The sequence below is a fragment of the Chamaea fasciata genome, unplaced genomic scaffold (assembly GCF_029207755.1).
Source record: "Chamaea fasciata isolate MVZ Bird 193981 ecotype frontalis unplaced genomic scaffold, bChaFas1.0.hap1 SCAF_6, whole genome shotgun sequence".
NCBI lineage: Eukaryota > Metazoa > Chordata > Aves > Passeriformes > Sylviidae > Chamaea > Chamaea fasciata.
Window position 1 is genome coordinate 45043483 of NW_027094091.1, and position 25397 is coordinate 45068879.

The window sequence follows — 25397 nt, forward strand, 5'->3', positions numbered from 1 at the left end:
AATACCAGGCAGCAGCTACATGGATGGCTCGCTGCTAACCTGCATCACGAAAGTCTGACTTTTGATAAGAGCAGGAGCAGTAACAAGGCTTATCCTCTGATCTGGAACTCAAATTCCAAAACACTGGACATGTGCATTTTATTCTCGGACACATTGATCTACTTTACTGAAGTGACAGTCCCACCTCACCTTGGTTCTCCACAGCTCTAAGTTGTACAGACTGCAACAGGCCTATGAAAAAAATAATTTCCAAAAATACACCTCAAGCAATCGGCAACCATTCCCACTCAGCCTCTTGATAGATAGCAAAAGGTCTGGACAGAAAAGGTACCCCAAGTTGTCTCCTATGTGGAACAAAGATATTCTCAGTTACCCTTAGTCACTTCTCAGCAGTGGCCAATCTTCAGAGAATGTCCATTAGCAGTCACTTGCACAAAAAAGAAGGACAAATTGGCTAATACTAAGATGTTATAAAGACCATTTCAAAGGGAGAATTTCCAAGCAGCTATAGTAATCTGGTTTTGAAAGGCATTCAGCAGACACCAAGGGAACTCTTCAATATTCTTTTAAAACAGGTTAGGGCAAAGCAATTAGCTGTCCCTTTAAATAACTGTATCTATCAAATCTCTGACACAGCAAGATCTAAAAGGGAACTCTCTACCAAGCTGAGCACCATTTTTCCCTCCTTTCCACAGCTATTTGCTATACTGTAATCTACACAGGAAGCCACAGCTACCAGCTGCTTGCTGCACTAAGGGGTCTCTCTTACCCTATAATTCTTGAACAAGAGCCCATCAATAAATAAAACATACAAATGGTTAAGGCTGAAAGGGACCTCTGGAGATGGTTTAGTCTATATAAGAGCCATTACATCCTTTAAAAACGCATCAGCAGCTATGCTCACTCACCCACTACCACTCACAACATATTACAGTAGAAGTGCTGGACTCATGCTACCAATATTTGAATGTTATCCCATATGAAAGGCACGAAACCCACCAAAAGGTCCATGATGGGCTTTAAAGTACAGTATTCTCCAAAGCTGTCTTGGTGCACCTGCAGATTCAAAGAGAAGTACAAAAACTGACACCAGCAGCAGCCCCGCAGAAGTGCCCTTCCATTTAACTCGTGCTGACAGCACCATCTAGTGCATTATATGCAAACAGACCTTTTTTCCATAGGTAGCAAAAGAGGAAGCAAAGTTAACATCACACAGTTATTTCTAGTAAAATTAGAAAATACAGGTATTGTTAAATAAAGTTAAACAAATTTGTGTGCATAACAGACACTGAAAGGTCACTCCACAAGCACCTTACCCAAGTGGTGATTGATGTGATCAGAACAGACACACAAGAAATGCTTCAGTGTTCGACTACAGAATCAGAAGTGCCAGTAAAACTACTAGTGTCAAGTCCTGCCTATTTAACACTCCAGAGAACAGATAAATGGGATAAATGTTGAATGAATTCAAGTTGTAGCACTACAGTAGTAATCACCTTTCATCAAATCAAGAAGCCAATACAAAGTTGAAGAATAGGTACCTTTATTTAGTTCTGTAAAACATCACAATCACCTCTTAATTTTCACCTCATCACATAATTCCATCTTTCATCATCTCTCTCTGCAGAAATACTTCCGTTCTTCAGGGCATGCTTTCATCCTCTGTTCAGACTTTGCTTGCACAGCTTTGAAATGAGACAGACAACACCAAGCAGTGCTACAGAGTGCCTTTTGCACTCCAGCCCCCCTCATTGGAAAGGAAAAGTGCTCCCTCAAGTTAGCCAACAGCTGCTGTGCTGATCAGGCACAACCTGTCCACTCTGGGAGCACAGGCAAACACACTGAATATCAGGAGTGAAGATTCCTGGAACTGCATTGTTTTGGAGGGGGGAATTCAAGGCAATTAAGTTGACAAGCTGCATCTATCAAGCTACTCTAGTGAATACCTGCAGCCTTTAAAACAAAAGTCATCCCACAGTCTACAGCATTACTCACCTAACTAAGTCTATATACTCCAGTTAAAGAAAAAAAAAAAAAAAGCTGGTAGAGCTTTTATAACAGTAGCATATCAGCTAATAAGATATAAACATATAAATAACCACAGTGGACAAAACAAGCTTTACTTCCTAATTGCAAATTACACACAGCCTTAATCACAGAATCATGAAATCACAAGGGTTGGAAAAGATCTCCCCCTCCTTTGGCCAATTACCACCATGTCAGCGACACAGTAGCAGTAAGTGCCATGGCCAGTTATTTTTTGAATGCCTCTAGGGATGGTGACTGTACCACTTCCCTAGGCAGCCCATTCCAAGGCTTAACTAACCTTCCTGTGAAAAAAGTCTTCCCAATATCCATCCTGAACTTCCCCAGGCACAGCATGAGGCCATTTCCTCTCATCCTGCTGATACTTGCCTGGAGAAGGGGACAACCCCCAACACCCTTCTTTCCTGTAGTTGTAGAGGGCAACAAGGTCTCCCCTGAGACTCCTGTTCTTTTGGGTGAGCCATGGGCTCTCAGCTTCTCCAGGAGAATGCTGTGGGACACAGCACCAAAGGCTTTACTGAAGTCCATGCAGACAAATCCACAGCCTTTCCCTCATCCAATGGGCAGGTCACCTGGTCATAAAAGAAGATCAGGTTAGTCAAGAAAGACCTGCCTTTCCTAACCCATTCTGTGGCCTGATCCCCTACTTGTATTGTACATACTAATAAACTAGCAAATGCCACTTAGTGCCCAAGTTTCTTCATAAGCTGCCCGAAAGGGCAACTAAGATGAAGTGGTAAGTTTTTCACCTACGTTATGGTAGAAAAGAGTGATGCTCCAAAGTGATAAAAAAAAAAAAAAAAAAAAAAAAAAAAAAAAAAAAAAAGTACATGGATAAAGCACACTTGTTTGATAATTCACATAATGACAAAAGTGACCTTAAAGGTCATCCAGTTCCAACCCCTCTACTACAGGCAGGGATACCTGCCACTAGATCAGGTTGCTCAGGGCTCCATCTAACCTGCCCTTGAACGCTCCCAGGGATGGGGCACACACAGCTTTTCTGGCCAGCCTGTGCCAGTGCCTCACCACTCTCATCATAAAAACACTATTCTTGATCTATAACCTAAACCTACTCTCTTTCATTTTGAAGCTATTCCCCCTTGTCCTCACCCTACATATCCTTGTAAGAAGTCTCTCACCATCTTCCTTGCAGACCCATTCAAGTACTGGAAGACTACAATTAGGTCACTCTAAAGTCTTCTCTAGGCTGAACAATCCAAATTCTTTCAGCCTTTCCTCATAGGAGAGGTGCTCCAGCCTCCTCATCAGCTTGGTATCCCTCCTCTGAACTGGCCTGATTGCCAGGAGAAAGAAAAAAACAATGAGAAGGGGGGAAAAAGGTAAAATACAAGAGAAAACCAGGGAACAGCAACACAAAACACCAGGGGTTAAGTAAGTACTGTTAACTTTGCCCCACTGAAGACTCTCAGAAAGGGATCCAACACCACACACGGCTATCACACCAGCACGGGTACGCCGAGAAACGCGAGCTTTCCGCACTTCCGAGAGCAGAAAAACCTCTTCCTTTCCCTCCCTACAGCTCTTTGCCCGGCCGGGTGATCACAGCCCAGCGCTCTGCCAGGGCCCGACATGTCGGCTGCGCCCTCAGCGCCCCGCGTGGCGCATGCGCCGCCACCGCCCGCCCGCGGCGCGCTCTGACGCGAGGAGCGTAAACAAAGCGGCGCCCTGTGGGAAGAGGGAAGCGCTACGTGCAGGAAGAGGGAGCCTCCATCTTAGGCGCTCGTCGCGGCGGCGGGATGGCGACGGATAGCCGGGAGGAGAAGGGTATGTGGCGGTAGAGAGGGGGGCGAGCGTTAGGCGCCGGGGAGGGGGGGGAAGGCTCGGGCGGGGATCGGGCCTGAGCCGTGCCCGGGGCCACCTTGGAAGCTGGTGCTGGGCCTTCAGCCCGGGAGACGAACGTCTCCTCCAGGGGAGCGGAGGGGCGGCGGGGTCAGGAGTGACCCCTCGAAGATGATTTTTTTGCGGAAGCGCTCCCTGTGTTTTGCTGGGGGGCAGGAGGGAATAGGGCCCCTCATACCTTGGTGTCCCGGCGGTAGCGGGCTCGGGGCAAGGTGACTCGAGCAGCGGGAAGACGGAGAAGTTCGTGGGCCGTAAGTTTTACATTATCGACAGGGAGTTACTGCAGGTTGTCTTTTCGCAGAAAGTATTTTCTGGTTTTATTGCGGCTTTTTGTTTCTGCTTGGATCGCTGGGCCGTTTTGGTTTTGGGGTTTTTTGCACGATTTTCTGTGGTGGGATGTAGTTACTTCAGTAAGCAGATACTAGTGTTGGAATCTTATTTTGGCGATTGTTGCTCGGCTTTTTGCAGTCAGCTGTGATTTCTGGGCACTGTGGGTAAATAAACTTGAGTTAGAGGAATCGGGCGATTTCAGAGTCATTACTCAGGAATAATAATAAGCTGGGGTAATTAGTGTCGAATAATGGAATCACAGCTCTTATAACTAACTACCGCTATTCACGGAAGCTGAAGTGATCCGCACGTCATCTGTGAGATTATATTGATCAGTCCTCACAAAATAGCCTCTTTAGGCCGCAAACCCAAAGTTAGGTGTAGCAGATTGCGGTTTTGGTGGTTAGTGCAGAGAGTTGCGGACTTATGAAAAGGGCGAAGTATCACTAGGGTATTGTGGTTTGGATTGCATTCCTTTGGATTTCTGTGGAGAATGGTGCTTCGTGTAAAGCCTTTTGCAGGATATGTGTCCGCAAAATGGCTTTTCAAAGTCGTAAAGGTTTACTGTCTGATATTTATTGTGAAGCTATATGGCATGGAAAATTCCCAGTGGATTTTGTTAGAACTGATAAATAAAATTATTAGTGGTGCTTGATCCTTAATGGTATTATTATAAGACTGGTAGACTAGGATATGATCAGACTGTGTTGAAACAGATCTGCTCATCCACTGTGGATGAGCTGTGAATTTTAAATGTTTGCTGTTGTCATCCATAAATTTCAATTCATATAATTATTTATCCAGTTGGGCTTGAATTCTATTTTTTTGTGTTTGTTAATCATTGCCAGTGGTCAAGTTATATTTTTACTTCAATTAGTTTTTAGTTATTTCTCATATGAAATGGGTTATTTTGACCGAATAGCAGGTGTTGATGCACATTTGCAGCTGAACTGATTTCTGCTGTAAGTGCTTCCATTGGAAGAGAAATGCTGTTTTACCACTTTAAAAAGACAGAAATAAGGCTTGCAGGCCTGTTTGGTTTGAAATCACAGAGTCTTATTTCTTTTGTGTGCCAACTCGGATTTTTGCTTTGACCCTTCCAATAGTTCTAACTCTCCTGCTCGGCAGAGGAAATGGCCTCCCAGGCTACCTTCCTGCTATTTTGGGTGAGTTAAATTTGTTCATGGAAGGATCCCACAAAAGCCAAGTGTCAGGAGAGCCCTGTTGGGAGTATCTGTCACAGAAAGAACTCACTTGGTCCCTCCCTCTTCAGTGGTGGTGGTATAAAGTACCTGTCCTCTGCCATTTTTCTGTTTCTGCTTTTGTGTTTTTCCTGATACCTCTCTGACAGTGGCAGTTCAGTGAGAGGAATCATCTTGTGCTAGTCAGTCAAGCCGTGTATCCAGTGCAAGTGAGAGACAGGAAGCAGGCTGCTAAATAAACCTGGAAATGTGTTTCTAAACAAATCAGGTCGGTGTGCCTATAGAAGGAGATGGGGTAACTCATCCTGCTCCTGTCTCCTGCACTCTTTTTAAGGTTCCAGCTGCAGATGAGGCCCATCTAACCTGGAAGGGATTTAGGAGAGAGTGTGTATCAGAGTTGGGTTTTCTGTTAATTTTTCCTTCTCATTTACTTCTGAATGAGCTGATACGGGACTTTTTTAGCACCTTTGAATGCTGCTGCAGTAGGTAGGTTAAATGTAGTTTACTCAAGTAAACTTTTTGTTGTTGTCTCACCAAGAGGGAAACGAATCTGAGGTTCAATATGTGTGATTTGAGATGGATGATATGTTTGATTTTCTAATCCCAGTGCACTTCTTTTTCATTAAGTGTCCAGTAAAAAAACCTTGTGCTCTAGACTTGCCAGGCTTCCTGTGGGCAAGCAGAATACAAGCCAGGAAATTGCATCCCATGTTTGGCAGTTGCACAGCCATGAATCTGACTCTCATATATTTATCAGTCACAGCAAGAATGTTTGCTGTGGATGTATAGGTGTCTACAAACAAAAGGAGATTTTCTCTCTGTTTCCAAGAGAATTATGATGCACATTTGTGTCGCATTTAAATGCCTGCTAATTGTGAACTGCCAGGGAAAGGTTTGATCCACTTCTCTGCACCATTTCCTTTGCATTGATGTGGTCCTAGAGACACCAGCTGAGCAGTCCAGGGATCACTTCTGCATTCCCCTACCACTGAAAATGTGAAGAAGTGCAAGCAGAGAAGTTACTGCACATGCTGACTTCAGATTTGGAAGTATGTAGTAGAAAGACAATTATGATACTAATTTATTTTTAGTATAAATAATGTGGATTATTTTTGGGGTTTTTTCTTTTGTGGCTCAGCTCAATGTTTTGAGATAGCCAAGCTGCCAAGCTCTGGAGGAGTTAATTTGCTGCATTACCCCAGTTTCATGCAGTACAGAAGTCCTTACCTGCATCTGCTACGGATATTGTAGACTAGCTGAATCCTTGGAGTTTACTCTGGTTTCTTTTTCCTGAGCACAGAAAATGCAATCAATCGCAAAGTGGAAAAACTGAGAATTTTGGAGAGATTCCAAAATGAGTACCTTTTTTATTTTTCCCTGTGCATGCTTAGGCCTAGTTCACTCTTACTTTTTAAAATGTTTGGAATATAGATCTGCTACCCTAAAGCTCATGGCTCCCTCTTCTAATAGAATCACCATATATCCCCTTTGGTTTCAGGCAAAGTGAAACAGCCAGAAATGGGGACAGATTTTAAAAGTTTTGTGAGCAGGTGTGGTCATTTACTGCTTCTGGCATGAATTTTCTTTAACACTTGCACTTTTGATCAAGTTGTGGGGTGTTTTTTTCAGAACAGCTCAGAGTTAATGATGCAGCAAGTTAAGTACTGCTTTCCCCATTGTGTTTTTCTATGTGTAAGTGGATGACAAAGCAGCAATGACAACAAAAATAGTGGGGGAGAGATAATTCAACATGCAAGTTTCAGAATTTTGCAGGGATAAGGGTCCCTCCTCTTTACTTATGACACTCAGACTGTCTCCTGGTCTCCCTTTTCCTAAAATCTTATACAGACTTTTATGTTCAGCTTTCATTTGTAGGTCAGCTTTCCTGCAAAGCTTTTGTGACATGAGGAGCCAACTTGGACCTTGTTAGAGGTCTAAATGCATCTTGTGACGTATTTTAATTCTTTTATTTGCTCTGCTTGATCCTTCCAAATGAAAGCGTGGAAATAAATCAAGAAGATGTCAGTTTTTGCCTTGTTGCAGATCTGTAGCTCTAAAGGAAGTGTTTGGATTTGTAAATACTAGTTCTGTAGTTTACATATCCAGACTTTTTATGGTTGGTTTTGACTTCTTTTGTGTATTTTCAGATGGTGAACTGAATGTTCTGGATGACATTTTGACTGATGCTCCTGACCAGGATGATGAGTTGTATAACCCCGACAGTGAGCAAGACAAAAGTGAGAAAAAGGGTATGTGACTTTGGTAGTGGATGTCGTGCAGAAACATGAGTGGTAAAAAATGTCTCTCTTAGTACAGTTAGTCTTTGAAGTAGTGGATTTTATAACTTGGTTCAAAGAGTGAATGGGTTCCAAAAGACTTTATTTCATGGACATGTGTTTTTTCACCTGACCCTCCAAGCAAACAGTCAAATCCATTTCTTTTTGTCTCAAGAGCAGTTGCTGAGTCTGGCTTGTTCTGAATTCATTTGCTGGTAGAAAATGACTGTCCTTTTTGGCTCAATGAAGTGAGATGAAAGTGGAGCAAAGGGGTTGCAAAGTCTGATTCCAGTTCAGTTCTTGATTTGGCTTTAGGCCAAACCCATAAGCATTTAATTTAGGATTTCCATGTATAAAATCTAAGAACTATCTACCTCTTGTGAAGTAAAGTACGTGTTTTAGAACATGAGCTGTTCCTAAGGGGCAATTTTGAGTGTTGCTGCAAAGCCTACAACTGGAGGATGTTCCCTGTAACTGCAGCAGGATAATTACCTAAAACCGAGAAAGTAGGAGCCTCTGTACAGTTTTTGTTTTGATATCAGAAGTAACACAGAACTTGATATTTCTTTCTATTGAAGGATCAAAAAGAAAAACTGACAGGATGGAAAATGCCGAAAGCAAGAGGCAAAAACCTTCTGTGCATTCCTCGAGGCAGATGATGCCAAAGCCTCCCAGCTCATCAGTCAGCAATAACAAGAGGATAGTGAGTACGAAAGGAAAGCCAGTGTCAGAATACAAGACTGAGGAGTATCCGAGGTCGGACAGAAACAAGCGCCCAGATGCTGATCGAAAGATGCGAATGTCAAGCAGCTCCAGGGAACCTTACAAAGGACAACCAGAAAAATCTTACCTGAGGAAGAGGGATAGTGACAGAAGGGCAAAGTCTTCTACACCGGATGGTTCAGAGGTATTAAGTATTCTTGCTGCCTTATAAATAAAGCAATTTTATGAGACTTTTGTAAGGCACGTTCTCTTAGGACTGTGTGTGCATCCTGACAATGTTTTATGACTGCTGATTCACTTTTTCTTTAAACATCAGAGAATCAGGCATGATGTGGATAGAAGACCAAGCAGATCTAGCCATTCTTCTAAAGAAGAGGTGAACTCTGAGGAATATTGTTCAGATCACGAGACTGGCAGTAGTGGTTCCTCTGAACAAGGCAACACGGAGAATGAGGAGGAAGGAATGGAAGAAGAGGAAGATGATGAAGGAGAGGAGGATGAAGAGGTGGAAGAAGATGGGGAGGAAGATGAAGAAGAGTATGAACAGGATGAGAGGGATCAGAAGGAAGGAAATGACTATGACACACGAAGTGAAGCCAGCGATTCTGAATCTGAATCTGCCTCTTTCACAGATGGGTCAGTCAGATCTGGGTCTGGTTCAGATGCATCAGGTAGGCAGCATGCTAATGTGAAATGCCTTGCCACTGAAAGTTTGGCTTAATTTTAAAAATAATCACTTCCTGACCATGTCAAAAGTAAGCTGTGGTAGCAGAAGTCAGGAGGATGTTAATTATGAAATACCTTAGGCAAGGAAAAAATGTACTGGAAGGTAGTAAAACAAAATTGTGAATATCCAGATTACTGTGTTGAGGATTCACTGTATTCTTGACTGCTTTGGCATTGCTGTTCAATGCTTTGAAACACTAAAATTAGTATTTTCTTGGGTATCTAATGGCTTCGTTTTCCACACAATTCATTTTAATTTAACTTTGAGCTGTTTGGCATCCATCTAGATGAGTGACCAGGTAGACTGGTGTGGTAAAACCACCATATCCCTGGGGAAGAATGGCTGAATCTTAAATAGTGGCTGTGTTCATCATGGGAAATCTAAATCTAAGTTGAAATTACTACCTATTAGGGCAAATTTAGGGTAGAATAAATGTTTTAAGCAGAAACTAGAAACAGTTGTATTTGTATATTGTAGCTGGTCCTAACTTACAGATGTGAAGTGCTAATGACGTAAATACTTTTGAGTGTGGCTGTTCGTTGTTTGTTTTTTCTAGGAAAGCAGCTTGCAAATCCTGTTAAGATTCCTATTGTGTATCTTCCTTGTCTGAAGTCTCCATAGGTGGTCATCCTGCTTAATATGCTGCCTTTTTTAGCTCAGCTCTGCTGTTTGGAATTAGAGACAGCGAGGTGTAACCTAAAGACAAGTGAAGCTGTAATAACTGTTCTAAAAAGCTCTGTGGTATAACGAAACACTTTCTTAGGAGTGGAAATAATTGCCTGTGTGCCACAGTGTTTTCCTGTCTCTTACCATTTTTTAAGCTCTGAGCAAATGAGCTCATATCACTATTGCTACACAGTTTGTGCTAGATGTTGCACATTTGGGTGAAGGCTGGAAAGAAGTGCTAACCCACCCTTACTAAAAATATAATAATAATAAATTCTGTCTCTAAACATTGCACAGATTTATTAGATTTGTGCCATTCATCTTCCTTTTGTGAATGAAAAGCTTGAGTAACTAGCATTTGCTTCTTTTGTGCATGATAGTTTTTGTAGCAGCAACCACAATTTTAATGTGCAAGCCAAATGGTAACTTCACTTCTACTGATGCTGTTTTCCTGTCTCATTACTTTTTAATCTCAACTGTGCCTGTGTTTAAAATACGGCTTTTATTTTTTATCATTTATTTTAGATGAGAAAAAGAAGGAGAGGAAGAGAGCTAGAGGTATCTCTCCAATTGTTTTTGACAGAAGTGGAAGTTCTGCATCAGAATCATATGCAGGTATTCTTCCCTTTCGTTGCTTATCATTGTGACTTGCATCAAATCTTAATGTGTAATCTAAAATAAATGTAACTGGCTGTAGAGATTTATGGGGTATGTAGCTTTGTATAATTTGTAATTGACTTCTGGCATGTTGTGTGTGGATACCTTTGGGGGGGGAAGTAGGCTTTCTTGTTACTTTAATGCTATTCTGTTGCTTAAGTGGAAATTTCACTTTTTTTTTTTTTTTTTAACTTGGAAGATGATGATTCAGTGACTAGTTTTCTGAGTAAGAAATTGTTCAAATACGATTTTAAAAAAACGATCCCAAATCAAACAACCCAAAACTGAAACAAAAACAAACAAACAAACAAAAAAAACCACTCGTGCGCATTGAATAGTATTTTTTGTGTGTGTGGGTGCGCGCCAGAAAGCATAATTTGTCATGAATGAAAATTGTATGGGACAAGGCTGTAGAAATTGTATATTATCTCTATTAAGGCTCAATCTGAACAAATGTACTTTGGCTAAACACAGGTTCAGAAAAGAAGCATGAGAAATTATCATCTTCCGTTCGTGCTGTCCAAAAAGGTATCATTTAAATTTGAATTTTTAATGCATGCCCCATAGCAAGCCATTGTCTCTGTTGATTAAATTACCTGTAAGTAGTGATGTTCTGATATAAATCAATTTGAGCACGTCATTGTTCTGAGCATGATAATTGAATCTTGAGCTACTTTTGCATGTTTTGAGAGCGATATGCAAAAAGTTCAGTCATTGTGCTCTTTGCAGAGGCAGCAAATTTAAAAAGGCTGTGCTTAAAACTGCAAAGAGGAGCAGCATTCACCATTCTCTATTGAACAGTTTGTGCTTGTTACAAGTGTTACCCCTCATTTATGCAAAGATCCTTAAGCAAGAAAATAAGTCCTACATATCGGAACATCACTGAATCATGCTGATTTTACTTTACTTTTTTCTTTACTTGGATATCTAAGTTTTAGTTTTGGTTTGGTTTCCCCTGGCATTTTGTGCTCTGCAGCTTTGACTTCAAGTTGGGTGGTTGACTGTGATAATACATAGATAGGAAATGGGTGGGATACTGTGTATATTGAAGGAAGCAAACAACTCTCTGTATTCATAGCAACATGTTTGGTAAGTATGTACAGTTCAGCTTATTTGATACTTTGTTTTCTTTTCAGACCAAACAAGTAAACTTAAATACATTCTCCAAGATGCAAGGTTCTTTCTCATCAAGAGTAATAACCATGAAAATGTATCGCTTGCTAAGGCAAAGGTATGTTGAATTTTCTTCAAACTGATCCCTTTGTTTTCAGACACACCCACCTTAGTTAAGAAGAGTGTGTGGTTAGATGTGTTATTCTCTTTATCTCACAGATCTCGGTAGATGCAGCAACAAAAGTTACTGTGCCTTGGTTCTTCTGCTTCCACTGTAACCTAGAAAAGGTCCTAGACCATTGGCCATTTATCTTGGCAAGAATAGGGTTAAAAAGAGCCTGCGTTAGGGTCTGTTTTATAACATCCTAAGCCAGCCTCCATCAGGAATGCTGGGCTGGTTTTTTCTCCCCTCCATCAGCACCTCTGTTCATATTGCTGTATTCTGAGAAGGTTCAGAAGGTTGTGTGGAAACGCATGCCTGGCAGTGCTGGTATAAGTGAGTTCTTTGGGAGGGATTCCAGAGCACTGGATTTCAGCTGTTGAGGAATTGCACTAGGTGTCCATTGCACCACTCCAGTGGTTTTGTATCGGCACGTGTTCTTTGGAACAGGTTATCGAGAGAATACTTGATTTGCTGTTACACAGTATACGCAAAGTAGGTGATTCTATTTATGAGGATTTTTTAAATTAGGATGAAAATTGCATTAAAATGATTAAACAAATCTCACAGTCTTGGGCATGTTTGGTTTACACCCTTCCTTCCAGCTTTGAAGGTGCAGTGAACACCATTCTGACTGGTGTTTGCTTTAGCTCTGTGAAGGAGTCTATCCTTTTTTGTTCTCCGTCTGTGTATGGAGCTGCAATAGTATCCTTGTTACTGAAGTTATTGGAGTGGATGCTTTGTGTCTCAGTGTAGAGGCATCAGTGCTTTGATGTTGGACTTCCATGAAACTTGCTTTTGTGGTGCTTTTGTTCAGTTCACAGCAGGGCTTTACAGGCAGCCAAAAGCCATGTTATCTGACTGAAAGCTAGCAAAAACCCCAAATATTTCTCTGGTGGCTATAGTGAATTGCCAGAATGACACAAACATTGATCTGCGTTCAGAATAGGGCATGAATACTTACCTTCACTAAAAAAACACAAGGGAAGGAACGTTGCCTTTGGTATGTAGATGACATTCTGAGGCTGAAGCTTGTTTGCCCAAAGGTGGACAGAGGAGTAATTCAATAAACTGTTATTCTATATCTTAGCTCTGTTGGTACCTTAAAACAGGGTGGGTTTTATTGTGTGTGGCTGCATAACAGCTGGTAAAAGGGAAAAGATACTGCTTAGTAGTAGTAGTAGTAGTAGGTGTGTAAGGCTAATCAAAATGATTTGTCTTGCCAATTTAAAGTGTTACTCTGGTGTCTTTCATGTTGCTGGCACTTCACTGAAAGAGTTTTAAAGTCTGCAAACTGTCCTCAACAAATCTGCAATACTATATTCAAGTCTACCTGCCCACCTTTTCGTATATATTGTTGGTTTTCATAATTTCTGTGTGCTATATAATACATAAATTCCCTAAGTCACTTGAAACATACATGAAAACTTCCACCCTTCCTATTTTTAAGTTGTCTGCCTGTCATTATAATTACAGTGGAAGTCTTATAGATGGTCAAAATGCATCTTCAGTGTTCAAAAAAATATTGAAAAGTCAGTGTTTTAAAAGTTTTAGCATAAGGCAGGCTAAAACACTTCTTGAAGGAAATTAATTTAGCAATACCTTTTTCTTTCTATTTTCTTCTATTCCAGTACACTATTTTGGTCTTGTTTTCCTCATCTATGTTATATATATATATATGTTAGTGAAATCATTCGAGATGAATTCTTATGTTTTGGTGATGGGGTTGGGTGTTTTTCTATTTTAGGGAGTATGGTCAACACTTCCAGTGAATGAAAAGAAGCTTAATGCTGCATTTAGATCAGCAAGGAGTGTTATTTTGATATTTTCTGTAAGAGAGAGTGGCAAATTCCAAGGTAAGTAAAAATGAGCTGTTATCAAGGTGAGTGAAAGTGAGTTTTATGTGCAATAGCCTTTCTGTTGCATCTTTGTTACAATTCATACAAAATCCTTTAGGGTTTGCAAGATTATCTTCAGAGTCCCATCATGGAGGATCACCTATACATTGGGTGCTGCCTGCAGGAATGAATGCAAAAATGTTGGGAGGTGTCTTTAAAATTGACTGGATTTGCAGGTAAATAATTGTGCATTTATGTTGCTGTTAGTAACAAGGCATTATAATATCATTACCACATGCTAATCAAGTGCCAACGGCATCCTTCTGAAACTTGATTCAACCAGAGATCTATCCTCACTACTCACTTGAATAGACAGCTGTGGATGAAAAAGAAAAAAAAAAAAACTGATGTAAGGACAAATCTGTCTTGATCTGACTGAGCAAAGAAAATACTACTGTTTTAAAACGACATATGAAATAGTGCAAGTATTGCATAATGTTCAGGTTGTGAGCATTATGTTCATTGATTTAACTGGGTATGTTCTTACAGAAAAGATTTTAAATCTCTATTAAGGAAAAAAACTTTAAGCAGTCCTGTGAAACACATTGCCTGGTTGTACAAGTACTGTGGACTGCCAGAAAAACTAAATACAGGAAAAGTGAGACTTTGAATTAGAGAAAAATCTGTGTTGGAAAGGTCCTCTTGAAGCTACTGACTCCCACCTCCAGCTCAGAGCACTTCTTGTTTCATAGTTAGGTCAGTGCTCGGGCATTTATTTCAGTAGGTCCCAAGAGCTACCACATATAGAGACTGGTCAGTGTATTCAGATGGTGAGATGATAAGTAAGCACAATCTCAATATTGCACAAAGACCAAAATGCTTTCTTTAAAAGGAGAGCCTGTCATAGTACGGATTATATTAGTTACTACTAGAATAAGTCAAAGTGAAATCTTCAGTTACTAATATGTAGAACATAATAATATGTTCAAAGACCTGACAGTACAAAGGATAACAGGATTATTTTATATGTAATTTCCTGCTGTATACATTTTAAATTATTTTCTTAAGAAAAAAATGGAGGCAAAACTATAAATGGTGCCACTTGCATATTTAGGCGGGAATTGCCGTTCACTAAGTCTGCTCACCTGACCAATCCTTGGAACGAACATAAGCCAGTAAAGATTGGACGCGATGGACAGGTTTGTTAATTCTTACTTTTTTTCTATAACTGACATCCTCTAGTGCTTGCTTCCAGCTTTGAATATGCAGGAGATTAGGAGTGTTTTTAGAGCAGTTATTTGCAGTGGAGTGCTGTGGCAAAGGCACTCTGCTGCTTTCTAATGCTGTTGTGGAAGAAGGAAAAGGAAACAATACAGTGCCAATTCTGTTGTCATCTTCATGATAAACAGTGTTTGCTTCAAAACTGTGTGATATTTTGAATTTGAAATGTAATGTGCCTTGCATTGTATGGTGTGCAAACCACATAGCATCAGGTTTTAAGAAAACGTTCCGGTATTTCCAGTTGTGCTCTGCATTGCATCTTTTTATATATACTGTGTTGCTTAAGGCATAGACTCCCATTATAGAATATACACTAAGCAAATTTTAAGTGGGGCTGGCTATTTGTCTTGTCTGATACCAGAGTGCAGGTATGTTGCTGCTGTCACCACGTACCTAAGCTGTGGGTAAAATAACAGGTTGTGCTTTCTTAAGACAAAGTGGGAGGTAATCTCCACACTGTATGGAAAATGTCAATTCCATGCTGCATTGTTTTGCCCACAGGTATGTTTGCTTTATTGCGAAGCAGGAGAAAAACAACAGTTTTGGTCTTGTTTTTAGTTTAGTGTGAACATGGGGAAAAAAAAAAAAGTATTTCAGTTAACTTAGCTTCTGTTAAATGGTCAAGGAAATAATTTTTTTTAATGTTTTGTCCACAATAGACTTGCAATCTGGATGTGAGTTTCAGCTTTTTTCATCAAATTACTGTACTGTTGTGTTCTGGACAAGCATCTGGTCTGTTGCTTGCTCTCCCTACTTTTCAAGTCTGGTTATTTCCTGAAGTGGTTGTCATTTATCCATTTATATTTGCACAACTCTGAATGGATCTGTGTTCTGAGGATGTGTACACTGAAGTTCTGCCTTTAGGACATCATTTGGGAAGGTGTTCTGCAGGCCTTCTGTCACCTGTTTAAAGAAGCTCTTTTTGGGATTGTTTTGCACCTGGCTCTTGCTAGATTTATTTGATGGCCCACGTTCTTGTACTGGAAGAGGGAGTCAGCAAGTTGGTGTCTGTCCCTTTCTCCCCCAGACAACTTGTGGTGTTCGACAGTCCCATTATCTCCGTCTTGTTCCCCTTTTACTGCATATTTCTCTCCTGATCTAGGATGGGGAGATCCGTCCTGCTCAGTCATTGCATGTAGTAATTGGTGCACGCATTCAGTTATTCTTGGTGCCCTGCTTTGAAGCTTTTCCATTTCTGTTGTCCCCCTATTTTTTTGAGATTCAGAGGCACAACTTCACCCAGTATTTAAGGTGTGTGTGGAACATAAACTTCCAGTGTGATAAAATGACTTTTTTATTCCGTGTTCCTTTCCTAATAACCCTGAACACACAAACACCTTGTTTTGACTGCGGTCAGACATTGAGTTCATATTTTCATGGACCTGTCTACCATATGATGAAGAACTCACACTGAGTGGTAGTAGTCAACTTCCTCATGCCATGGCTTTATATGTGAAGCTGGGATGGATTTTTTTTTTTCCTACGTGTGTCACTTTTCTTTCTGTAATAGGTGATCATTTTCTTTGTGATGAAAAACAGTTCTCTGATTTTATAGCAAAACAGTGATGTGGCCTCTGTGTCTCATGGGAAGATATGGTTACCCAAAGTGTTGGACTATTTTATGAAAATTCTAAGTAGTGCCTAAAGAGTGAAAGGTAACGTAAGTGAATTTTGCTGTCTCTAGTGATACTGAAATATCTTTGAAGTGTCCTTTTTATTTTTTTCCTTAAATGTTTGCTGTCAGTGTATTTGGGGAGAGTTTCATTTCTTCAGTTTATGAACCACTACTGAACTTCTAACTAATTCTAGGAAATTGAGCCGGAATGTGGAACCCAACTTTGTCTCCTCTTCCCTCCTGATGAAAGTATTGACTTGTATCAAGTCATTCATAAAATGAGGCACAAGAGAAGAATGCACTCACAACCCCGATCAAGAGGACGCCCATCCCGTCGAGACCCCGTTCGGGATGTGGGAAGGTTAGAAACGTTCTTTGGACTGATAATAGGCACATGTGTCAGAATAACGTGATGGAGGAATGTGATTCGTCAAAGCTTTCCCTGCGATAAAGAAGAGAGAAAATCCTCAAATCAAGCTGCATGGACAAGTTTGTGGCTTCATTGAGGATTTCACATGGTTCCCTGGTCTGTCATTTTTCAAGAGGAAAATGGGGATCTTTGCTTTTGCAGAAAAAAGCTCTTAAAGTTGTGTCTCTAGTTTAGTTTAGATCATTTATTGAGCTAATGCAACATGTAATGCTAGCCGTAGGTAAGCTTGGCTTGATTATGAGCAGGCTAGATGGAGAGGAGGAAGTATTTATATGCCAAAAATGTGTTAATATCTTGTAAAAGCCTTTTCTTTCAGGTGTGTCTCTGGATAAGCCTTATCAAATATGGGACTTTTATAAGGATCACTTAGAATTTTACAGAAGATGCCGCCTCATTTTGAGGATAAAATATTTAAGTTATTTTGATATTCAAGAGGAGCATTATTGGGACTGTTTCAAATTGTGTCACCGTGATGTGTTAACCCTATTGCCAAATATTCTCTAACATGTAACCACTGAATTCACACATCTTGCTGAGCTTCTGAAAACAGTAGGTTCTTTCCAAAAGGGATCAAGTGGCCCTTGGAGACCCGGCAACAAACCAAAAAGAATGGCTGTTGCTGTGTCTGTATATACAACCTTTCCAGATGCTGGCAGTACCTGTGGACTTAAAGTATTTTTAGAGGATCGACATGGTTATTGATCACTGCTATATGAACTTAACATCATTTTCCAGAAAAAAGGGGGTATAACTTGTTACAGAATTGGAGAAGTCTTTGCAAAGAACTGACACTAGCCCTTCTGCCAAACACCTTTTCCCCGTGGTAGCCACTTTGCATACAGACTGATGTATGGTTTGGGCTGAAACCTTTGGTTAAGTTTCCTTTTTGTGGAAACGTCCTGTGGTAGGTACAGAGCCCCAACAAGAGTCCCCATTTCCTTGAGCTTTTAAAAAAAGGACACTGTAACGAGTAGGTAGGAGGAAACCTGGCAGCGCCCCCCTATTTTTGGCTTTAAAGGACTGAACACCAAGATGGCTTTTGGAGTTAAGCTAAGAGGTTTCCAGTGCAATAAAGTATATACAAATGAAGGTTTTGCAATGGACTGCAAACTATACATATAACACCACCACACCTTCTCAAGCCTGCCAGGGCCTCCATTTATGTATGTGGCTTACAGCTTAAAGTCAGTAGTTGGACTACTATATGAACTGTTTCTATCATATTTTATACCGGTCGTAAATGCACTCTCAAAACTACAAGAAAGCGGTATGTTTATTCTTTACACCAGCTTTTATTTTCTTTGAATTTGCTGTAGATGCAACTGCTTTGGTTTTTGGGCTTTTTGCTCATACTAAAGAATCTGCTTCCATTTTAAAAAGCTTAGTAACTGGGTATGGTGGGCTTTAAAGACTGAAGTTGGGGAAGGGAGGGAGAAGTCACTATTTATAAAACTAAAAGCTTAATACTGTATAAGCTTAATACTCAGCCAGCAAGTTGCACAGTAATTAAGCAATTTAAGAAAGTGTTAATGTCTTGACATAAAGAATTATACTGTTGGGGAGGGGGAAGGGTGTGGGAAGGGAATGGTTTTGTAGCTGCTTGTGTTTAGAAACACTGTTACATTAGCACTGGAGTCTCCCAGTACAGTAATGTTTATGTACCTTGGAGCAAAATAAGCAGCTAGTTGTCAGCTCTTTTTTCAGCCTAACAGCAACTGGAATGTAACTTTATAAGGAGGAGCAGAGTTCTTAACATCTCTTCCATCAAAGAGCTGTTTCTATAGAAAAGAGCCTTAATTATTTTAATTATTAGGAAGCTTGAGTGTTATTAAATTGTAAAATGCACCAGGGCATTACTAGTAAATTGCTTAGAACAGAAATTATTAGAAATAATATAATTGGCCTATTCAACTAGGAATGTTGCAGTTAAAGTTGCAATTTCACAAAGCATGCAGAATTTTATTTACAAATGTTATGGAAATAGATCTTTTAAAGAATTCTTTACCCTATAGCTATCAAATGCAGAAGTCTTCATATCCTCTGACTGCAATGTTCTGTGAAATTTTTTGTTGTCTAATAGCTTGTTTCAAAATGTAATGTGGAAAGTGTAATGTTAATGCCCAAATTTGAGTTTGGTTTAGACAAATTTGTTCCCTTTTGTTTGGTATGAAGGTACAGTTGGGTAGAGTTCCTTCCTTAACTACCAAAATTCCTGTAGGCAGAAAGTAACAGTGGAGTGTATGTAATTGAGCTATTTCTGATTCTTTCAGTTCAGATTTAAAGCTGTAGAATATTTTGAAGCAAATAGAGTTGAGAATGATTACAGTGATATCCTGGGCAGCTCAAACTATTCCTGTGAGTTATTCTGCTGTGACAAATGCTCCAAGCAACCTTGTTTAATCTTTGATATCTAATTTGTGTAGGCGTCGACCAGAAGATTATGATATTCATAACAGCAGAAAGAAACCAAGGATTGACTATCCCCCTGAGTTTCACCAAAGACCAGGTTAATATCTTACTGTGAAGATTTGTGTGCACCAATTCACAAGTGTTTTCTCTTTTAGTATATCCTTGTTAATTCAAAAATAAAATACTTGTAAAACTGGGATATAAAAATGTGACTTGTTCCAAGTGCTGCCTGCTGCTTTAACCCACCTCTCGCAGAAGTCAGTGATGCTTTTTCACTGGTTTGAGAGCTGAGTTAACCTAGGCTGAGCCCTTTCCAAGAGTCTTGAATTGTGTACATTGTTGTGAATGATCCTCACACGTGCTGTGTTAATGTGGCACAAGAATAGATCTGACCTACTTGTCAAGATGCTAATCATCAAATGAAAATGTTTGAGAAATTTCTACCTGGGAATGTCAGCTGAGACTGCCTGACTAGCAGCCTTTGTGTGGAGATGATGGTAGACATTCAGTTATGTTTTAAGAGAGAATTTTTTTTTACAAGCTTAACATGAGTTAGGGAGGGGAATGTTGCACTGCATTGTACAAGAGGATCTAATGATGAAGAGAAATCTGTTGTTCCCTTGAAAGAAATGTTTGCAGTGGTAGTGCAGCTTTTTTTCTTTTCTTCAGAAAGCAGCTATTAAGAAATTGTCAACTTTAGTCTGCCAAACTGTGGTTCACATCCCTTACAAAAGCACATTCCGCTGTTTCAGTCGTAGATTTCTAAACCTGTTATGAATATGCCTTTATCTGTCCAGCTTGTCTGCAAAGCCTGCATTCTTTCATGCAAAAAGTGTTGTTGCTGCTCTGCATCTTTCTAAGGCCATTGTTTAAAAAACAGGACAAGATTTTTTAAAGATAATGAAGCTCAGAAGCACTATTTTAATTTAGCACAAGCATGGCTGGTGTTTTGTATCATTCTGCTGAGCTCTTTAAAGGGATTTACTGAAGCTGTAAGAATTCTTTGCCCTGTGGGGCTTTTCCAGTTACTTTTTAGTTTGTTTGTAATTTCCTGTGTGGCATTATATCCAAAACAAATGAGGAAATGAGCTTTAATGGTTGCCCAGATGATCACATTCTACTGAATACACAGTTAGGAAGTAGTAACAGCCACATGCTAACTGCCTGGAAACAGTGCTCTTCAAATTCATGTGCATTCCTAATTCATGTGACTAAATTTCAAGTCTTTATTTGCACAGTTTCCCTCTTGCATATTTGTTGATACTGTGTGCAAGTTCTTACAGGTTTATCCATGTAACTTTTTTGTTATTACATTATATTACAAGTAATTGTCTGCATTGTCTGTTAGAAGCTGTAAGTTTTCAAGAGTTATTTTTAAAGTGAGGGTAATGGCAGGTAGACATAATTTTGTAGCTGGCACAAAATAAAAGGATACTTTCTAATGAATATAATTTTTAAGATTGTTAAGATGAGATGGTGAATTGAATTAATACTGCTTGATGTTCGAACAGGGTATATAAAGGATCCCAGATATCCCGAAGTAGACAGGTAAGGTGTGTTCATGTTATTCATTTTATGCCCTGGTAACTTGTCTGCATGGATAAGTTGGATTTAGTTCTACAAATTTTTATTTCCAACAGACGATTTTCAGGAGTTCGACGAGATGTATTTTTAAATGGGGTAAGTTGCTGCATGCAAATTTTTGGGGAACTTTATATTCAGCTTTCTGCACTTCCAAGGAACACTCAACACAAATTTTAATATTACTGTCTTTCATTTTAGTCCTACAATGATTACGTGAGGGAGTTCCACAACATGGGACCACCACCACCATGGCAAGGAATGGTTTGTGTCTTGTTGAATTTGACTTTTCTCCTTAGCATACAGCTTTTTTTTGTTTCCCCCTAACGGAGCCTGGCATATTCAGTGTGCTCTCAACTCTTCGCTTTTCCTAAAATGTATCTTTGCTGTAACAGTGTAAAAATTTTAGGGGAAAAACACTGATAGCAAGTATTTTGAAATTTACTCTCAACTCTAGTCTGGCATTCTTAGTAAGCTCTGAGGAAATAGCAGAACACCCTCCTTTATCCTAGACGGGAGGGGTGTGATCACAAGCTGTATTCTGCTAAATGTTCATGGTATTTGGCTCTCGAACAGCAGACTTGTTGAAGAGGCTCATGGAATGGGCTGCTGGGCTCTAGCATTGTGCAGTGGCTTGCTTTTGGCTATGGCAATGAAGCATGCAAGAAATGAGCAAAATGTGCTGCACAACATAATTCAAATAAGTCTTCCTGTATTACAGCCTCCACTGAAATGCACTTTTTTCCCAGTCAGATGAGCAGATACATGAGTGTACATATCTACAACTGTGTAGATAGTTCACTTGTGCAAGTTGTGGTTTTGCCTTCATGTCAGGAGAAGTAGTCATAGGGAGATTATTTTGGTTATATTTAGTAAGCCTGGCCTGATTTTGCATAACTGTAATGAGTCTTTTGGCTCTTGTTTGTGCTGGCAATGAGCAAGAAGCAGTGGCAGATGAAGAGACACTCTTAATTTTCTCAGCTGACATGCAGCTCTTTACTACTGAAGGAAGTAAACAGGGTTGTCAGATGGGGAGGAAAAGAGTTTTTCAAACACAGTTAAGCCTCCAGAAACTCCCTTTTTTTTTTTCTCTTCCCCTCTTCTGCATGCAGTCCAAGTATGTCCTAGAATCCAGTGCTTCCATTTACTTTCTTTGTAACAAGAATGCAAGCAAAGATGCTTTGGTACTATGGCAAAGGAAGATCTTAGTGATTGAAGAAATGGAAGAAATCAGCCAAAATACGTCTTGTTTTAAAAAAAAAAAAAAAAAAAAAAAGATATGCCAGCATTTTGTCAAATAATTTGTCTTGCAAAGTCAGGTTTTTTTAATTTAGAATAGAAACACATTCATAAGGAATGAGTATGACTTGTTTCTATAAGAGCTCACTCGTTTGGGCAGAATTAACATTCTATATGCAAAGGTTTAAAAAACCCCAAACCGAAACTACCATATTTAAGTAGCAGAAGTTTTATGTACGGTGTCATGTTAAGGTAGATAAATAAGGAAGGAAGGAAGGGATATTGGGCTGTGGGGAGGGTGTTTACCAGACTTCTCCAAGCAACGGTAGACGGGTAGTAAAGCATGCCAGCCTAATGGAACGTAGTCTGCTGTTGAGTTAGGAGGCTGTGATCAGATTTATTTAGATGCTGTGTTTTCCATCTGAATGATGCACTCCTTGTGTGCATTCCTTTGCTTCAACAAACTTCCTGTAACTTTCTTGTAGCCACCGTATCCAGGTATGGAGCAACCACCACACCACCCTTACTATCAGCACCATGCACCTCCACCTCAAGCTCACCCTCCATACTCAGGACATCATCCTGTACCCCATGAAGCAAGATACAGAGACAAACGAGTAGTAAGTGTCCACACAGAGGGAATGCAAGTTTGCAGGCTGGGGTAGGAATGTGGGGTCCAGGGGTAGCCTAGCCTGAGCTTTGTTGGCTCTGATAAACAGCATGTTTATGACATGCATTAGAGTTCCTTGGAAAGATCAGTTGTTTAGCTTGACTACACACTTCCAGCAAACTTGAAAAGCCTTTCTCTCCCTGGTAAAGTAGAATTGAAAAATTCTGAGACTCTTAAAGTGAAGTGTATGCTTAGATTGGCTTCCAGTCTGTCCTCCTCTGAACATTTTCATGTTGAGCCCGGTTTGAGTAAGGACATGCCTGTAACTTTGTTTGTGCTCATGGGCACCAAATTACTTTATCAGCAGAATTTTGTTTAAAAGCTTCTTTCAGGCACATCGGAAAACAGGGTAGATTGTTAAATTTCTGTTAGCTGACTTGAAAGGCTCCTTAGCTTTCAGGGGTTTTGCTGGTGTCTAGCATTTGAACCCCAGATTCTGCACATGGATGCTGGACACGTGTTTGGTTGGGTTTGTCGTTTTTTTAAATACTGGGCTTTCTGAAGAGTTAGTCAGCCCTATAGGTAATAGGGAGGGAATTCTGATCTGGGAAAGAAAATAGCAGAGCTGTCCTCTCATCACAGCACGACTATGACATGAGAGTAGACGACTTCCTTCGCCGCACACAAGCCGTTGTCAGCGGCCGGAGAAGCCGGCCCCGGGAGAGGGACCGAGAGCGGGAGCGCGACCGGCCTCGAGATAATCGGAGAGACAGAGAACGGGACAGAGGCCGGGATCGGGAAAGGGAAAGAGAGAGGATTTGTGACCGGGACAGAGACAGAGGTGAAAGAGGTAGATACCGAAGATAATCTATCTGGAACCAGTGCTCACTTGAAACAAAAAAAGCTTGTATTTTTGTGTGTTTACAAGTAGTACTTTTTATTTTCAGCTGTCTACTTAAAGTTCATTGTGTAGAAGGATTTATAATGACCCTCTCTATTCCAAGCATGCAGTGAACTATGAACTGGAAAAACTCAAATAGGCCAAAAATAAAATACACAAAGCTGACACTCAACTTCTTGTTTCTATTGGAACAGAGTTGGAAGCAGCTAAGAATGTAGATATTGATTAATTCTCAATAAGTGTTCATCTACTTAGTGACTTCATTCTAGGTTTTTGAATACTGATGGATAACTGCCTTTTTCTTTTCTTCTTTTTTTTTTTTTTTGCTTTGATGTTTTCTTCCTGTAGTTTCATATGGTTCGATGGGAGAATGCTGCTATCAAGTATGCAAATATTGAAGTATGATTTCTTTTTCTTTTTTTGACGGTATGGCAGTGTTGTAGCAGCCTTATTTCCCCACCTCTTTCCCCCCCCATATTTTCACCCTATCTGTGAAGTCAAGTGGGTTTTTTTCAGTCTTCAGTAAGGAAAGCAATATTAAGAAGACACTATTGATACCTTATTTTTAGCCTTTTTTAAAAATCTTCCTGTGTTCAGTAACATTTTGGTCAATTCTCTTGTCTAGTCTCTTTCCAAAATGTACACATTGCTTGGAATGTTCACAACCTGCGTGTGTGGAACCAGAAAATATTGCTGTATTCTACATTGCTACCTTTTTTTTTTTTTTATAAAAATAAATTGGTAACTATTGAAATGTTTAAAACTCCATTTCGGGTTTCTTGGTTTTCTAAGTTTGACAGCTTTGCTAGATGCCGGCACTTCTAGGAAAAGATCTATGTTCAGAAATAGTTCAAATGTTCTTTGTGGTAAGTGAAATTGATCTGAAGCCTGAATTTAGGAAAAGGACTGCTGATGTAAAAGGTAATTGCATTTCTGTTTCCTTAGTGAAGTAGCCAATAACTCCTGCAGCTCATCAGAGTTATTAAGGCCTTATATGTTCAACTTAATCATATGATCTTCAAGCTGTTGAGAAGCTGTCCTCAGCCACAGTGTACCTGTCTCAGGAATGTGTTAGTCCTGCAAGATCCACAAGTCTGCATATGTGTTCTTTGTAGTGATCACTTGTTACTTCTCTTAAATAGCAAGTATTTTAACCGAAATGCCAGTGTTAAAACTGTGACGGGGAAAAGAAAAGTAAAACCTGTAGTTAAAGTTCTTCGGTTTATCCAGAAAATTCCAACTTTCCAAAGCTTGTAAGAGTAGCACTGCCTTGGTGGACATCTACGTAAACTCTTTTCAGTGTCTTCTCATGTAACAAATCAAGACTGTGCTTCAAACACCTCCAGCTCTACCCTGCTGGGTGCTGTAGCTATTGTAAAAGGCAATATAGGACTGGCCACTGTGTGGCATTTGTGGAAATGTGTTTTTTTGATCTGGCAATAATTTGTGCTCTTTTTATTTTAGTCTACAATCACAGTAAACATGTACATGTGTTAAACAAAAAGACCTCCAATGTACAAGTATGTTTGGATTCTTCAAGCAGTACAAGAGGCTGAATGTGTGTTTGGGTTCCTCAGCACAATTGTGCACAGAGTGGTATTGCCTACTAGCTGGAGGATTAGATCAGTCTGTCAGATTTAGAATACATTCTGTGTCTAATTTGAAGATTGCATCATAGACCACCCTCATACTTTGATATCTTTCTCTGCATTATATACAGACTCTAAAAT

At 40.0% G+C, this 25397-nt stretch overlaps 1 protein-coding gene and 1 long non-coding RNA gene across 5 annotated transcripts; one reads left to right on the forward strand and one right to left on the reverse strand.

Annotated features, from left to right (window-relative positions):
• Positions 1-1547: 1547 nt before the first annotated feature.
• Positions 1548-3633, reverse strand: LOC136290658 (uncharacterized). Its single transcript, XR_010721284.1, has 3 exons — positions 3450-3633; positions 3189-3343; positions 1548-2618 (listed from the first exon to the last, which is right to left on the reverse strand). It is a non-coding gene; the product is annotated as an uncharacterized lncRNA (long non-coding RNA).
• A 94-nt stretch (positions 3634-3727) lies between these two features.
• On the forward strand, positions 3728-24435 carry YTHDC1 (YTH N6-methyladenosine RNA binding protein C1). Of its 4 annotated transcripts, XM_066186195.1 has the most exons (18): positions 3728-3834; positions 7589-7690; positions 8296-8624; positions 8757-9111; positions 10359-10448; positions 10965-11018; positions 11627-11721; positions 13511-13619; positions 13720-13837; positions 14716-14800; positions 16692-16858; positions 19351-19433; positions 20848-20884; positions 20977-21016; positions 21119-21181; positions 22642-22776; positions 23409-23616; positions 24016-24435. In XM_066186195.1, the coding sequence occupies exons 1-18, from the start codon at positions 3807-3809 to the stop codon at positions 24063-24065; spliced, it is 2148 nt and encodes a 715-aa protein (XP_066042292.1). In that variant the 5' UTR covers positions 3728-3806; the 3' UTR covers positions 24066-24435. The 4 variants fall into 4 exon arrangements, with proteins under 4 accessions (XP_066042292.1, XP_066042293.1, XP_066042294.1 ...); XM_066186196.1 differs by having other exon boundaries at positions 23409-24435; XM_066186197.1 differs by lacking the exon at positions 10965-11018.
• The last annotated feature ends 962 nt before the right edge of the window (positions 24436-25397 follow it).

Coding starts and splice junctions, on each gene's coding strand:
- YTHDC1 (XM_066186195.1), top strand. CDS start 3,807: ATGGCGACGGATAGCCGGGAGGAGAAGG. Junction 3,835..7,588: donor GGATAGCCGGGAGGAGAAGG/GTATGTGGCGGT, acceptor GTGTATTTTCAG/ATGGTGAACTGAATGTTCTG. Junction 8,625..8,756: donor CTACACCGGATGGTTCAGAG/GTATTAAGTATT, acceptor TTTAAACATCAG/AGAATCAGGCATGATGTGGA.